The sequence below is a fragment of the Dermacentor andersoni genome, chromosome 6, assembly GCF_023375885.2.
Source record: "Dermacentor andersoni chromosome 6, qqDerAnde1_hic_scaffold, whole genome shotgun sequence".
Classification (NCBI taxonomy): Eukaryota; Metazoa; Arthropoda; class Arachnida; order Ixodida; family Ixodidae; genus Dermacentor; species Dermacentor andersoni.
This window is the reverse complement of record NC_092819.1, coordinates 3,745,872-3,762,820: the sequence shown is the minus strand read 5'-3', so window position 1 is coordinate 3,762,820 and position 16,949 is coordinate 3,745,872. Positions and strand designations below refer to the sequence as shown.

General features: G+C 44.9%; 1 protein-coding gene across 2 annotated transcripts; it reads left to right on the top strand.

Moving 5' to 3' along the window:
• The first annotated feature begins 73 nt into the window (after positions 1 to 73).
• Fdx2 (Adrenodoxin-like protein 2, mitochondrial Ferredoxin 2) lies at positions 74 to 16,923 on the top strand. Of its 2 annotated transcripts, none has more exons than XM_050170312.3 (4): positions 74 to 339; positions 658 to 770; positions 13,293 to 13,425; positions 16,748 to 16,923. In XM_050170312.3, the coding sequence occupies exons 1-4, from the start codon at positions 143 to 145 to the stop codon at positions 16,845 to 16,847; spliced, it is 543 nt and encodes a 180-aa protein (XP_050026269.1). In that variant the 5' UTR covers positions 74 to 142; the 3' UTR covers positions 16,848 to 16,923. The 2 variants fall into 2 exon arrangements, with proteins under 2 accessions (XP_050026269.1, XP_054921728.1); XM_055065753.1 differs by lacking the exon at positions 74 to 339 and adding an exon at positions 433 to 503.
• The last annotated feature ends 26 nt before the right edge of the window (positions 16,924 to 16,949 follow it).

Genomic DNA, 16,949 nt, shown 5'->3' with positions numbered 1-16,949 from the left:
AAACCATTATGTTCAAATAATTATTCTGTTTCGGTTTGTGTTATTTTTATGGTTATTTTCATCCCATATACGATACTGATGCTGATCTCTAATCTCACACACACGCACCTCGCACCGTCCTTCAATCACCGTATCCTTCTGCATGTGTCTGGAAAACCTGCCGATTACTGTGGAAAGAGTCATGTCGCACTTCCTTCGGTTAGGACTTGCAAAGTTCACCGTCGCATGGGGCACGAAGCACCATAGCAAAATCTCATGCCTAATGAGTTTGCATGGCACAACGGCGCTCGCATCAAACCGGTGCATTGCTACCACGTTTCCCGTCAGGAGAAAAGAAACGTAAGCCACTATTTCTACTCATTACCATGTCATTTCTCTACGCAGGTTCCGTTTGCTTCACGCTCTCTATTACTACTACTCTGTGGGCGTACTTAATTAGCGTAGCGGATGATTTGTCTTGTCCTAGGAAGATCGTTTGGAGCTGCTGATAAAGCCAAGGCAAGGTTCAGTAACGTCAAAGGGCGATAATTGAGTAAACAAGCTCAATACGCTTCTCTTTCTTGGCTCTACCTGTTTAGAGCAGGGACATTTCGAAAAGTTTTATCGGTTGAATGTAGCAGGCTCTGTTGTTTTTCTTCTTTCTTCTCTGCATTACAGTTTTGACGTAACCTTTGTCCGGGAAAGCGGCGAAAAAGTCAGCGCAGTAGGGAAAGTAGGCGACAGTCTCTTGGATGTCATTATCAACAACCACCTTGATTTCGATGGTTTCGGTGAGTCAAGCTTCCACCGCCGTTTTGTCGGCCGGTGCGCAGTCGTGTGAAGCGTCGATTTGATGATTTGCACACTCGCAGGCGTAGCAATTTTTGGGGGGGCACGCTTAAGTAAAATTTTGCCGTTTCCAGAATGATCACACATCTGAATACTAAGGATCGCGGTGCTAACGAATGACCAGATACGGCGAAGCAGCGCGCCAATCCGATGCGCCAGCTTATGATGCGAAAATATTCTAGAGCTACCGCGTAATATATATATATATATATATATATATATATGACAAACAAGAGAATTTCGACATAAGAAAGGTGTGGTTTATCAAGTTTGTACATGGCTTGGCCAGCTAAATGCTTTATTTGAATGTTTCAAAATAGTCGTGCAGCTCTAGCACAAAATATTGTGGCAGAGGGAATACTGGCCGCCAGATGTATTCATGGCATCCTTGAAAAAGATGCTAATCCGTATTGATGCATGCATCACTCATGCATACATCAGTGCCACTTCTCACTCTGTGTGGCAGAGACTTGCCTAACTAGTGACGTCTCAGAATTCATGTGCAAGCTACTTACTGTTCAGGGCTCTTACATGCTATCTGAAAGGGACATTGTAAAGGGAACCTTGAATCAGTTAAGACTGATAATACGTATATAGAAACTAAATTTTTGTTAATTTCACGGCTATGATGGAGCTCGACTACTGAAACAGAAAGCGAAGCCAGATTTCCACTTTCTTAATTTTGTACCGAAACAGCACCAGTACTTCATTCATGATTTCAAAGAATTTTTTTTATTATCAAAACATTATCAAAACTTGCCAAGTTCAAAGGACTCTGGTACCGCCATCTGGACAGGCAGTGGTTGTAAAGAGACACTTTTTTTTCTCTCAATTACAGTATTGCATGTACCTTAACACACAAAATACTCCTGTTGCAAAATCCACATCCGCCGTGGTGGCTTGGCTATATCTATGGTGTTGCAGTGCTAAGCATGAGGTCGCGGGATCAAATCTTGGCCACTGCGATGGAGTTGCCGCAATGATGTCACACCCTCTCATAAGAATGCAAAGGAGCACCATAGTAAGGCAAGGGAAGTCGCCAAATAAAGTGATTAGTGATGTCTTTTTGATAATTGACAAAAATTTCGACAGGACAGCTGAGTATAGTTGCATAAGTGACAGTCGGCATAAATTTCTTTGCCTGGCAAGGACCTAATGAAAGCAAAAAGTGTTCTACAATACCATCACTGGCAGTGTGCACAGCTAGTTGACCTTTAAGCTTCGTTTAAGGGCCCCTCACTAGGTATGGCCACTTTAAACTGGCAAGAGCAGTGCATACTTTATGCACTGACCATTGTGTCTGAAAAGTACATTACAGCGCTGTGCGCCACCAAGCCAGCTGACGTTTGAAACCAAACACTGTGTGCCCTCCCTCTCGAGGCAGCGCAGCTCCCAGCCAGAGAATCAAGCTAAGAAGCACATACGCCGTGACGTGACACACCGTCCTAGCAACATAAAGTGTGGAATGCGCAATGCCACCACTGCAAATGCCCCACACAGCAAAATATGAAATGAAGAGGAGGAGGTGGGGCTTGTGTCACTTAAGCCCATGCACCAAACAGCAGCATCAACATTGCCATGAAGGAAGGGGTTGAAGTGAAGCTAGAGTGTATCAGTCAAGTGCAGGACAGGCTAGGGCTAGCTAGCCGGGGTCCGGACTTGAGACTCCTTCACAATGCACGTGTCCCTGGTCACACATGACACTTTCGATTGTGATTGAGTGCAGCTGGGATCGAGTTTCTTGACCATGATTGCCTCCCTTACTCAGCTTGCACATAAGAGCCAATAACAATCCGATTAATTTGATCCCATTTGGGATTGATCGTGATCGAAAGTGCTTCGTCCAACTGTAGATAAACCTATTCACTGTGCTCTATGAACGCTGATTACAAAGGTACATAAACGAACTTGGGAAAACGCCATTGCATTCGACCTAGACACACAAAAAATGTGTATTTGTTTTAAATGTGGTTCTTGCATCATTCTTCCCTCATATCTACCAAAGGCCTGTTTTAACAGCTATTGTTATGAGGTGTCCTGAACACAACACCTTTTGAAATTTTCCCAACTGTTTGCTCTCTTGATTCTTTTTCCCAACTTTGTGCTAAAGTAAGCTTTGTGCTTCATTGTGATAGCTTGGAGAACTGTCTTCATCATTCATTTAGGCTTACACCTTCTTGTCGTGATACTGACGTTTCGCTGTTCTGGTAACCTGATGTGGACAGTCGACAAATTCTGTGTGCATAATGGTGTTTTTGTTAAATGCTGCTTACTTCATCTTAAGATGGGAAACTATAATCCACTGCATTATAATAGTGCACATGAAAAAGTTGAGCTTTGAAAGATTTGAAGTAACATTTAATGTGCCAGACACTGCATGTCGATCACACAGGTTATGAGCTGGCTCCAGCTGCTATTAGCTACTACTAAATGGATTTTTAGTTTGAATTTTTTTTTGCAGGCACTGAATTTTGCTATGCCAAAGATTACTAGGCATGTGGAAAACATTTCGTTATAAAAATGTCAATGCCATTATTGGTGCAGCCTGTCTTTTTTTTTTGTACCACCCATATTTAGTCTGTGATTGTCACCCCCCTCACAACACGTTCCAATGCAGACTAGCTAGCAGGTATGCTTGAGAGCAGTCTCTCCTACCAACTATAAACACCTTTATAATAAAGTGCATGGGACCTCCAAAAATCTTCATTATGCAGGTCACTTTGTTGTAAAGGTTGTGCACTGTACCACTCCCATAGAGCTCCCATAGGCTAAGCACATTAAACAACAAAAGAAAACGTTCAGTAACATGAATGCAAGAGAGACTTGGTAAGTAAGTCGCAATTTTTTGTGCGCACATTGTCTGGCAGATTGTGCAACTGCAACCAACCTTATTGCACCTAGGTTTACAATGTGCTCTGTGAAAAAATGCAGGAACTATGCCAAGTAAAGCTGCATGTCATTGAATGCCACTATTGCCTCTCTTGCCTTCAGAATTCTGGGTTTGTTTACAAAATTTTTACTACTGTTGCTTTCCTTGACAATCGTGTCCTTTTCGCCTTGGGTAGCATTGCAGACGTCATCGGTCATCAGTTACAATTATGTTATCACGTCGTCATCAATGACAATGTATTCGTCAGCCATCACTCCTATGCTGCATTACAGCATTGTACGCTGCTAATGTAATGTACCATACGAGTCTAGCGATTCTTACAGCTGTGCAGCATGACTACTTCTGATATTGGCACGCTGGTCAAGTGCACCGCTAATGCTGTAGTTAGCACTTGTGCAGAGCGCACTTTAGTGACGTCTGTGGAGGGCAGTGGCGACACGACTATGTAGAGTTCATTGTAAAGCAGCAAATCAGCCGTCGGGGCTGATTGTAGTAGTCGTTGGTGTAGAGCTGTCCACAATAAATATGAAAGATGGGAATTCAACAGGACGTAATAAATCATTTGTTATACACGTTGTAGCAACCTTTTCTTCTTATTCTGACGCGTCATTGGTTTTAGACATGAGCGAGTAGTGGGGTACGACTTAAGAGATGAGGAAGAGGAGTTAGAAACAATTGAGTAGATCAAGTGAAGGGTCATGAAAATAAGACCCCTGTGCTCTTAACTGTGCTTGGTGGTTCCACAGTTACTGGTGACCCAGACTACGAACACAACCTTCAATGGATCAAACCCGGACTCCAGAAGACCTCAACTCCGCTCCTACTACCTCTGCAATTGGTCAAGTACCTCCTACAGGTTTTACAGGAGGTACAGCTACCATTACACTACTACAGCTATGGCTCGCCGATCCCACATTATGGTTCATACAAGTTGAGAACAAGTTCTGCAGTCATCACGTCATGTCGGAGTTTTGCAAATATGAACTTCTACTTGAAGCTTTGCCGCTACAGACCATCGCCAAGATACGTGACGTCTTTATCCAGCCACATCAGGAAACGCCACATACGACAATCAAAGAGGCTCTTCTTCGCCATCTCATCTCGCCCGCGCATCGGCATATTCAGCAGCTCCTGAACAACGAAGAGTCCAACTCAATTTCTACATACATCACCTGCAGCACCTCACTGGTGACCAACTGGACTCGTTGGACATGGCCATATTACGCTAGTTGTCCAACTTGCACATGGCTCTCGTCACAGCTAAGCATAAGCCCTTGTTGGAACTCGCCGAACTGGCTAACAATATGATAGACGTCACTCCAGCAGTCATAAATGCTGTTCGTAGCTCTCCACTTTCTGAAGCGGATTCCCTTTGGGAAACAGTCAAAGAGCTCGCATCTCAAGTTGCCGACTTGCGCTAGGAATTGTGCAACACCTGCAACTTCAATGACCGACCCTATTTAACTCATCAGCCTCTTCCGCCACCTTTTATGCAACAGCCGTTTCAACAACCTGAGCACAGTTTTTCCTCACAGGGCCTGTGCTACTACCACTGCCATTGTCGCGCCGCAGCTCGTCAATGTGTGTCCCCCTGTTTGTGGCACACGGGGAACGCTCAGGCCGATCATCAACAACAGTGGCGGGCGATCATGACCATACATCAAGCCAGCTTTTCCATATAACCGACTGAACCACGGACTGCATTTGTTGGGAGACACTGGTGCGTAGGTCAGCACAATCCCTGCGTCCAAAGCTGACCAACATCTCCGTGCAAAGTCAACTCCCCTACAAGCTATCTACTCTTCTGTCATCGCAACTTACGAACAGAAGTCTTTTACCCTCGATTTCGATCATAAGAGAAGGTTGCCATGGCTATTTTGGATAGCAGACGTCCACCATGCCATCTTAGGGGCTGATTTCTTAAGCCATTTCATCTGCTCATGGACATGAGCTGCTGTCGCCTGGTGGATAACATCACGGGTCTATCAGTCAATGGTTTTCTGTCACGTGCTACAACCCTACTTTCATTAAACTGCCTACTTCGCCACATGCAGCTCTACTCAACGAGTTTCCTGAGATTACTGCACAGTCTCCGATCGATAAAACCCCTAACGACACTGTAACCCATTGTATTGTTACTGCAGGCCTGCCCGTTCACTGCCGCCCTCGCCGACTCGGTCCTGATAAACTTTGAGTTGCCCGCAATGAATTCGAGCATATGTTGCCACTAAATATCATTCGTCTGTCGTCAAGCTCGTGGTCATCAGCACTACACATGGTGTCTAAGAAGAACAATAACTGGGCGGCTCTGTGGTGAATATTGTGCTCTGAATGCGGTCACTGTTCCCGACCGATACCTGCTACCCAATATTCAGGATTGGACTGCCTTTTTAACCGGCACAGCAATATATATTTGAAAATCTATCTAGTGAAAGCTTATCACCAGATCCCCGTTGAGCCAGCAGACATTCCAAAAACTGCTATAACTACCCCATTTGGCCTTTTTGAGTTTTATGCATGCCTTTCGGTTTGTGCAACACAGCTCAAACATTTCAGCGTATTATAGATGAAGTCATCAGAGGCTTGCCATTTTGTTTCGCCTGCATAGATGATCTCGTTGCCAGCAGCAATGCTGAAATCCATAAAGCACATCTACGTCAACTTTTCACTCGACTGTGATTACGATCTCGTCAGCAATGTTGGCAAATGTCAGTTTGGGGTTCCGGAGATTCATTCTCTCAGACATCACATCACCAATCATGGCATCACTCCACTGCCTGACAAGGTTCAGGCCATCATCGACTACCCACCAGCAAGGTCCACACGTAGCTTGCGACGTTTTCTCGGACTCGCCAATTTTTATCGCCATTTCATCCCTGCATGTTGTAAGTTAGTGCAGCCTCTTGAAGCACTCTTTTCCATTTTGAAAGCTTAGTCTACTGCACTTCCTTGTGACACAGTCGTTGATCAAGCTTTCGCCGCCGTTAAGACCGAACTTGCACAAGCCGCCCTCTTGCATCACCATTCACAGACCATTCTTTCTAGCTTTATGGTGGATGCTTCTTCAGAAGCCATGGGAGCTGCTCTTCGTCAGTCGATTAATAGTGCGTGGGCGCCCATCTCCTTCTTTTCCCGCAAGTTACGCGACACTGAGCGCCGATACAGTACTTTCGGACTGGAGCTCCTTGCGGCCTACCTCACAGTGAGGCATTTCAGGTACTTCCTTGAAGGGCAACAATTTATAATTCTTACCAACCAGGGCTGGGCCAAGATACTTTGTAATTGTATCGTGATACGATGCAAGAAACTCGAGCAACAAGTATTTCAGGTACAGATACGATATACTACCACAGTTATTGTATGTGATATGATACTTCGATACATTCGCGAATTTCTTATCATAGATCTATATCATGTAGCAGAACACATATGCACAAAAATGTTTCTTGGAAATTTCTTAACTTCGACCAATCTTGTTTCGTTTGAATGAAATGTCTGTTAGTATCACAAAATTTTTTTGGCTTTCTTGACTAAAGTATAATATATCCATTCCGAAACAATTTGTTGGGGTTGCTTTAGCTACTTGGCATGAAAGCCGTTTATGTGCTGTGCACTCAGCGGATTTTGTTTCTGGTATTTGTAATTACAAGAACGTAATTACAAGAACGTCAATAAGAAGCCTCTGCACGATGGCACAAATACCGCTGTGCAACCTTGTCCGTGAAAAACGAAAATAAAGAAAACAAAAGGCTGTGCGCAAACGTTTGCGCACTTGCTTTTGTCAAGACAGCGCAAGTGGCACCACGTGACTCTGCTCCATCAATAGGGATGCACAGGCTTCATAGCCTGCCATCGCTGGAGTGCTCCTCAGAAAGATAAAAGACTGTCACTGCCTTTAGTTTTATTCTAGTGGCTTAGTGGCAGCAATATCAGCCTGTAAAGTGAAGCGCAGCCAGCGTTAATATTTTTGCATGGTGATGTTGTGATAGCAGTGTCTTGTATCTTAAGATACATGATACATTCTCTCGTGTGTTGGAAAGACACATACTGATACACTTCTTGCCAGGCGTATCATGATACAGATTCAAGATATGCAAAAGGTATCTAAGGTACATATATCTTCGATACTGCCCAGCACTGTTACCGACCAAAAACCACTTGTTTCGGCTTTTACATTCCTGTAGTACACTGCACTCCATCTGCCATCCAGGCATACGTGCAATACCTTATCACCGAACATTATGTTTGGCTGCGCATATGCGCTGATATATGCGACTGGGTTTGCACTTGTACAACGTGTCAACATATCAAGGTGCAATGACGTGCCAAGCCTCCATTGGGAAAATTCCCTGTCCCCGATGCATGTTTCAACACCATTCATTTGGACATTATTGGCCCTTTGCCACCATGTTGTGGTTATAAGTATTTGCTTACATGTATTGATAAGTACACACGGTGGTCTGAAGCAGCTCCAATGCCTGACATAACAGCGGAGACAGTTGCTGACACATTTCTGTCTACCTGGATTAGCGTCTTGGTGTGCCACCAGCAGTAACCGCTGCTTGAAGCAGACAGTTTGAGTTGGCACTTTTAATGTCTGCAACATCCCTTCTGGGTTGTGCATGCATTCACACGACTGCTTACCATTCTGCATCCAACGGCATCGTCGAGAGGCTACATGAACACTTGAAAGCTGCACTTGCCACTCAGCCTCATGCAGAGGATTGGGTATTGCACCTTCCCATCGTGCTGCTCCGCCTTCGGTCAACACTCTGACCAGAACTCGCCTGCTCTGTAGCTGAGACGGTTTACGGCTGCACCCTCCATTTGCCCGGTGACCTTGTCAACCCCGTATCTACACTGAATTTTTTGGATCCATCTTCTTCTGTCCAGCGTCTATGCATTTTAATGCACTACTTGCGTCCACCGCCAACCTCTGCTCATACGAACAACCACGACACTTTCCTGCCCTCAAACCTGCAAGCATCCTCACACGTTTTTGTCCATGTTGACATGCCTCATCGTTCTCTTCAGCCCTGCTAGGACGGTCCTTTTCCCGCCGTGAGAGGTTCTGAACACCATTTTGCAATCCTGCGCAATGGGTGTGAAGACACAGATGCTATCACAAGGTTCAAACCGGCTCCCATTATCAACACCTCCATCTGACCACCTCTTTAAGTGACCATGCGCACTTCTCCGCAGGGGAATCTCACCTGTGGCAGACTTTTCTTCTGGCACGTTGCTGGTTTTAGACATGAGCAAGTAGTGGGGTACAGCTTAAGAGATGAAGAGGAGGAGTTAGAAGCGATGGAGTAGATAAAGTGCTCTGAAGTGTGCTTGGTGGTTCCACAAAGTCATTTCACTGTAGAAGCATTCGACTGTATAAGGGTAGCGCCTTGCTGCACAGTGTATCTCTATTAACCTTGTGCGAGTACTGCAAGCCCCATAGACTATTGCGGAATAATGACATAGAATGTGAAAAAAAAATAGTTATGGCAACATTCTACCATGCAATAATGTATCAACTTGCCCAACAAGCTGCTCCTATAAGCCACTGTTATTAGCATGATGAGCAAAATGATAACAAGGTAAAAGTGGGAGCCAACGTTTCGACAAGTGGACTTGTCTTTTTCAAGTCACTGTGGGAAAGACAAGTCCACTTGTTGAAACTTGGCTGCCCTGTTTACTTTGTTCTCATTTTGCTCGTCTTGAATTTCCATCTCCCGCCTTCCCTGTGTTTCCCCTGTTATTAGCATGGAAAGTTAAAAAGAACCAGTGTCACTTTACAAGAGTTCAGAAATTAGCAAGCCAGCTCTCATAATTTTACAGTGGCCCCAACAAATATGCTATAATAAGATACAGATTCTATAGACCTTTGCACTGAGGCTTCCACGGGCGCCACCATATTTGGACTACCGGCGCTGCCTAGCGTCTGCTTGGCGGTGATGCCATACTGCCTCAGCCGGCTCAGCGATGCCATACTGACAGCCTCAGCCGGCTCAGCGCTGCTGTTGCTATCAACAAACAGATCTAAAAACGTTGTTTGCTATCCATATCTGTGTTTCTCTGTATCTTCCGCCTTCACAGAGTCGTCTTGCCACTTTCGTGCTATTCTCACCAGTGCCGAGAGGCATCGGCTACGCATCGAGACGGAAACTTTCCTGCTGGTAGTGGCCGTATACGACTGCGCGTGACTGTCGGATGGCGAAGCGTCAGCTCAGCCCTAGAGCTGCTTTCACCTGATTCTCCGTGTCTTAAGTCTCCTCAGCGTCGTTTTGGACCTTTAGTGCAAGTATCACCAGTGTTGAGAGGTGCCGCTTTACGCATTAAGGCGAATACTTTCCTGTTTTGAGCACCCGTGGCTGCAAATCAGTCCGTGTGATTGCAGAACGGCATCGACGTCAGCCACTGTCGGCTAGCCGCCTGGTTCTGAGGCACCCGTCGATATCGGGCACCCACCGTCATATTTGCATACTTACAACCCATCTAAATATTGGGGGCTGGCGATGGAGACACGCACACAGCGCACCTTGCCTTGCTCGCGTATCTGAGCTGAAGCATTGGCTCTGGATTCTTAGGTGTCCGCTTCCCGTGGATAAAATGAATCGAGCAGACGCGCGACGACTCCGTATAGGGACGAATCCCTTACGATTTACAGCGCTAATCCAGCGATGCTTCAGTGCCGCGTTGGCAGGAAACCGATACAACAGGTACATGTTGCAGCCGCAGTCCTCTTGCAGAAGATTGTGCGTGCTGCACTGCACTTTTCTTGCTGCATTGTGCTTCTTCTGGTTGTTCGAACAACCATACACAGCGCAGTGCTGCCCCGACGTTCGCATAGCCTGTGCGGATAAGCTTAATATCGCAAAAATGTCGTGCAGTCAATGCGGGAACTGCGCGCGTGACAGTCCAGCAAGAGAGGGCAACTATGAGACGCTAGCTATGTACTCTCGCTACTGGGGGCCTGATATCCGTTTCCGACTCTTTGGTTCGAGGCTTCCGGTGCAAAGGTCTATACAAATTAATACAATAGTGAGTGCTGTATCAGCTGCAATTAACATGCTGGTATCTTGTATCTCAAAACTTCTTACAGCGAAGCTGGCTCTGAACAACAGAAGGCCATTCCACAAATTGAAGTGAAAAGTGCTATTGCCATTGGAATTATGTATGCAAGACACATCCCAGTATTTGTTTCTAGTGTCAAAACCACATGCGAGATGATAGGGCATGTTCGAACAATGCGAAGCATGTGGCATTCGCCGCATGCATTTCCCAGTAAAGATTACGGTTGCATAAGCTGCAGTTTCCAGGAGGTGGAAACTCTAGCATATGAAGCAAGGAGTGACGTCACTACACTTTCACACGTAAGAGAAGAACCCGCCTAGTAACTGATTTCATTTGTGTTGCGATAGCGCTATGGGAAGGCCATGAAGAGCAACACGAATATCATGAGCAGCAACGGGAACAGCAACGTCAACATGAACAACAGCGTCGTGCTCAGGCTAGATAACTGTTTTGTTCTCAATCATTTCATGTAGTGCATTGCTCAATCGTTGAAGGGTATGTCACATTGGTCTATCAGATCAGGTGATACCACAGCTTCGCTGGCCAACCATTTTCACAGCATGGATTGCAGCCGAATTTTTTCCCTACCTTGTGTCTATTTTTGTCCAAGCTTCCCTCGTTGCTCTTGCATTCCTTGTATTGTTAATCAAATTTCGCATTTTTGTGTGTATTAAACTTAGCAAAATGTGTTATTCATATTAAAATTATAGTTCTCTATGACCATTTTATGTTGAGTCTGTATTAAAGGGGCCATGAAACATTTTTCTAATTGTAGAATGGCCTCACTATTAAAGGACGTCATTTCACAAGTCTCATGCCACAAACATTTTTCGAATCCTTCAAGTATATGTGGAGCTATCGCACTGACACGCGTCTCCACTTGCGCGCAGGAAGCTGCACTAAGGAGAAGACGAGGGGCAAACCCCCACTCAAAAGTTAGTGCCCCAATAGCAAGAAGGTTCGTTGTGGCACCCTGTAGTGGTCACGGTAAACTATGCTTCACAGCACGCCGCTGCTATCTCGGAGGCCCTGCACAGCAGAGGCAGCTATGCAGAACTATAAGTGCCAAGATGAAATGAATTTTCTCTTTGAGATCACAGGCATATATGTTTCATTTAATAAACTCAAAATCAGTGATTATTATATTACTGAGAATGTTCTCGTGATCACGAAATGAGCCAATAGCTGTTGGCAGGTCTACCAGCTTGCTATAGTGCTGCGTGATAACATTGTGGAAGCGAGAACAAGCGATTTCTCACTGTTTTTGATGAGAGAGTGCAAATTCCCTGCTGCATGCAATGCAGTAATATTTGGCCCACAAGTTCACAGGCTCTTCTACAGATTAGCAGTATTTTCCATGTTCAGAAATTGTTTCGGGGCCCCTTTAATGACATTTTGGTACACTCAAGCCAACTTATCACAGCCTGCTCAGTTACAACAAACGGAATGGACCACAGTGTGGTCATGCTGTGGTGAGCCTAGGTAAGGCAGACAACTGCACAGCACATCCAACACGACGAAGCCAATCAGCACAGTGCTTCACTTTTATCTCTAGCCTTTCTTTTTAGTTTAAGGCTTGTGGATGCACTGCCATCATAGTTACGCCACACAAACACTTAGCTTTGTTATAGCTATGCAGCTCATAGCAAAGTTAAGGAGCTCAGCCATTTTGAAGGAGAAAAGGAAGGGCTACAATAAGCAAAAACTGCCACTGCAAACTTAGGAGGTGGTTAATGTCGGGCCACATGACGCCCTATTCCAACGTTTTGCGAGTGCCATGACATTGAATGTTCACATCAATGGCAAGGTAATGCTTACTAAAGCCAATTACATTTGTTTCGCTTATGGGAAGCCTGCAAAAATAATAATCTGTTTCACTACGCTAGCATTTTCGTCTGCTCAACATCTACAAAGACCTAGTGTGGGACAAAGCACAGGTAGTCGATGCAGGCCTTCTCAACTGCAGGTAACTATAGCGTAGACATCTCCAAGAACATCTCTCATGGAGAAGTCTTGAACAGGTTAAACAACTTCTGCATAGAGTACGACTTCCGCATATGGAAAGCTTCAGTATAGAGTAGGAAACTACTGATCCCTCAAATGAATCTCCAGTGGTCTTAATATTGATTGCCTTAATATTCATAGCCTTGCACAAGCATCTTGTGCATGCAAGAGGCTTGACCTAGGAAGCCATCAAGAGCTTGACAAACTTGTAGAGTGGCATTATTGGGTCGTCAGAACCTAAGTGAAGCTCAATCACTGATTTCGACAAATAAGCGTGGTGTGCACCATTTTTGGGTGTAAAGCGTCCCCTTCTGCACCTTGTTCAGTTCTTTATTGTTACCTTGTAGGCCAAGCCCAATTATAACGAACTGCTAATGTAGCAAAGATATGCTCAACAAATGCGTTAGTTTTATCTGGGGTCAACTATGAGCACCTCAAGAAAATCCAAGCCAGCATGCGGTTTCTCAACTGTATGCGACCACTGCATTTAAATGTCCATTTACAGGTGCTTGTGAAGGAACACTGGCCTGCTCCACGTGCCACTTGATATTCAAACCTGAGGACTTCGAGAGGCTCAAGGAGAACCCTTCAGATGAGGAGCTAGACATGCTGGACCTTGCCTATGGATTGTGTGAAACGTAATGCTGTTGACACCTTTCTCGGCAGATGCTGTTCCAGTGTTCATAGAAGGAAGTACATTTTCCCTGATTTAAGTGCCCTTTCTCTTTTGTGTGACAGCGAAACTGGAGTAGGGAAAACCATAATCGACCACAAAGCTTGAGCAATGAATATGGATTTCTTTTTAATAATTTTGGGAAGTTACCACAAGAAACCACGAGACTTTTAAGAAAGGGACAACACCGCTTGTGTTGTCCCTTTATTCAAGTCTTGTCGTCTCTTGCGGTAACTTCCCAAAATCATGAATAACCAACTGGCCTACGCCCATGCTCTGCTATCTTCTTTTTAATCATCTCAACTACACTATACTAGAAGGAAATTCTGGTCTGTTGGGTAATTACACTTGCAGCTGTCACTTGAGCCCCCCCCCCCTCAAGCACCAACTGCTACTGGAATCCCATAGCAAATTGTGCTTGTATACCATGAAGCCTGCTTGCAATTCGCTGCATCTTGTGAAAACAAAAGGGACTGAAGCTGTGTAGAACATTCTGGGGGCTCCTACTTGTGAATGGGAGTTGCTTATGTTCTAGGAGGCGCAATACTTTTTCGACAATGCTACACACATTGCGTGATGAATTCATCGCTGTGTAACTTATGGCCTTGAGATGACAATTTAATGGTACACTGACACGGTCATTTTCCAAAGCTCTGGCAGCGTGCGTTACATTTGGCTGGTAGAAATATAGCGTTCCAATGTGCTCTCACCTTCGCCTTGGAAGCGCGACCAAGAGATCTAATGAAGGTCTGGCCATGAGACTGCTGCAGCTTCTACCGTTGGCGTGGTGTCATGTGCGCACCCTGCCTGTCCGCCATGTTTGTTTACAACCGAAGTGCTGATGTGTTCCCTCTTCTGTCCTCTGACTGGGTGAGCCATTGAACATTTGGCTCGGGCATACTTTCTCTGGCACCAATCTAGAGTGAGCTTTGCATCATTGCAGTCCCAAGTTGGAGTATGATAGGGACCAGCTGAATGTACAAGTCCTCATTCTGCACCGGAGGAATGAATTTGCCCAAGTTACCAGTAGCGCAGTCAACTGCCGTTACTGCGACCCTTGAGGGACCGCAACATTTTGTTGAATACTCCGAGAGTTCCAATTAACAAATGGCGGCAAAATAAATGCATTCAAATCTCTCTCTCTCCTTTTTTTTATTGCTTGAAGTAGTCTGATGTCATTGACAGACTACGTCAATGCAGTATATAACAATTCTACAAGTCAGGGGACCACAGACCTCCAACACTTGTCAGCACTGACAAAATACTCAAAAGCGACATCACCCAGGGCGCAGCGCAAGACATCACTGCAGGACAGGTTGCTGCTGTCACCATAGACGCCTAGGGAATCGCTACCGGTGTCTGCAGAATCTATTCTTTATAAGCTTTTACTGACTGCTATGCGCATAATGTAGGGCTGGCAGAGATCAAATTAACTGAAGTGGTATGCATGCTTTGGTGTTCAAAGTAAACAAGTTTTCCTTCTTAGCAATGAATGGTTTCTCACCAGGACTTTCCCATGCGCTCAAATGAAGTGAAAAGGTGTATTAACTGGAGACGACAGCACCATGTTTAGGGGAGTTGCTTCCACAAGATTTTATGAAGCTAACTGGATGACATATATGTTAAATATAGAAGTTAATCTCTTATTTTCATATGTTTTTATTTTCTCAATAGGTCATAATGATTTTTCTGTGCCCTGGGAGATAAAATAAAAAGTGTGGTCTCCTGTGCAAAGTTTGGGCTTCGTACCAGAACTAGGAGATCGTTGTAAAATAGCCTGTATTGCCCCTTATAGAAACAAATTGCAAATGAGACAAAAATTAAATTTAAGAGCACAGCTCTTGGGCGTCCATTACTGCCACAAGCTTTGGCGGCATAGCCGAGCAAACCAGCATAGCGAAAGATGAAAACGAGCGCAGAGGGCAGTGGGAGAAACACGCAAGGAGGGCACAGCGGAAAGTGGAGGGGGGTGTGGTAAACGCACAGTGCGGTGATGATGGCTACAAGATGGCACCACAGTAGCACGTGTCGTCTGGGAGGTCTGCTGGTGGCGGCTGCAGTGGATAGTGCCCACGTGTCACCCATGCGCTGGCTCTCGCAATCTGCAGATTAGTAAAGCAGTCGCACCGCACTTCTCTCCATTTACAACGTGCCACACGAGACAGTCTGCACCAGCCAACATATCCCAATATGAGAACACGCATAGAGCTGCACTCAAATTTGCATTAGGGAATATCGTAATTATTGGTGAATTCTTTTCTTATTTCAAGAAAATGTTTGAAATCTCAACCACCATTATTGAGAACATGGACAAGTGGCTTCCTAAATTTTACCTGAACAAAAGTGCTGTAAATTCTACTATCTGCATTCTACAAAGCTTTGCGCATGTGATGTAAGGTTACATTAAAAGAATGCTTGTGCATTCTAAACATGGTTATTACTATTCCACATGATCAATTTGCATGAAATTTAGCCAGAATGCTTTTCTGGAGCGTAAAACTAAAATCGAGCTGCGTAGGTGCTTGCTCCTCTAGGTGGGCTTTTTGTGCAGAGTTTCAAAAATGAGAGACTGCCCCAAACACAGAGAACAGCCTCTCGTATGCAGGAGGCCTGAGCACTGATACAAATGGAGCTGGCGCCAGCTCACCGTCTGGGCAAAACCTGTGCTTTTGAGTCTCGTCAGTCAAGCATGAATGAAAAGCTCCTATAGTTCCAATGCCTTGATTATAATTATTTTTTTGCAATCTTCTGGTTGGAGAAGCTTCCTAATCCTTTGCACCTGAAAATAGATTCTTGAAGCATGCAACTAAATCTAAAAATTTTTCAAGAACAATGCCAGTTTACCGACGTCTTTCTAATCTTGTGCCCATAACCTGGCGTTATCCTGAAACCTTATAAAGTGGTGACCTGTTAACATAAATCGCTTGTCAGGCAAGAGGCAAGGTTGGTAAACTAGTAACAAAGGTTTGCTGCAGGCTTGGGTTTATACAGCCTTGCATTGCGAGACTGGTGTAGGTGCTATTGTGCATCACCTTTTCTTTTATGTACAGTTCTCCTCAAAGCTTATGGACAGTTAGGTATAAATTTGTAGCTGGTGTGAAGGCTTTTAAAGTAAAGGGGTGGCTTTAATAATGTACTTGAAAACCAGGCAGCCAATTATAATGCAACTCTTACAGCATTGCATGAAAATGTGAGACTGGAATTTGCATAATCACATAGAACCAATCCAGTTGCAATGTGCACTCCTGTATCCTGGCCCTTATCAGAGAACCTGTTTCTTCCTCCAGGTCTAGACTTGGCTGCCAAGTGTACCTGACCAAAGAACTGAGTGGTATGGAAATCAAAGTGCCTGCTGGTGTCAACGATGCAAGGGGAACAGACACATGATAGTGCACCGCTACTAGAGACTACTGTTAGTTGGCGACTTGTTAGTTACTGGTAGAAATACACTATTTTTGCAGCACTGCGCCTCAAGCATTTTATGCACTT

Bases quoted from the DNA above. Each gene is read 5' to 3' on its own strand.
- Fdx2 (XM_050170312.3), top strand. From the start codon at position 143: ATGTGTCTGGAAAACCTGCCGATTACTGTGGAAAGAGTCATGTCGCAC. The intron at 340-657 runs GTAAGCCACTAT...TCTGCATTACAG, and splicing joins CCCGTCAGGAGAAAAGAAAC to TTTTGACGTAACCTTTGTCC. The intron at 771-13,292 runs GTGAGTCAAGCT...GTCCATTTACAG, and splicing joins CCTTGATTTCGATGGTTTCG to GTGCTTGTGAAGGAACACTG.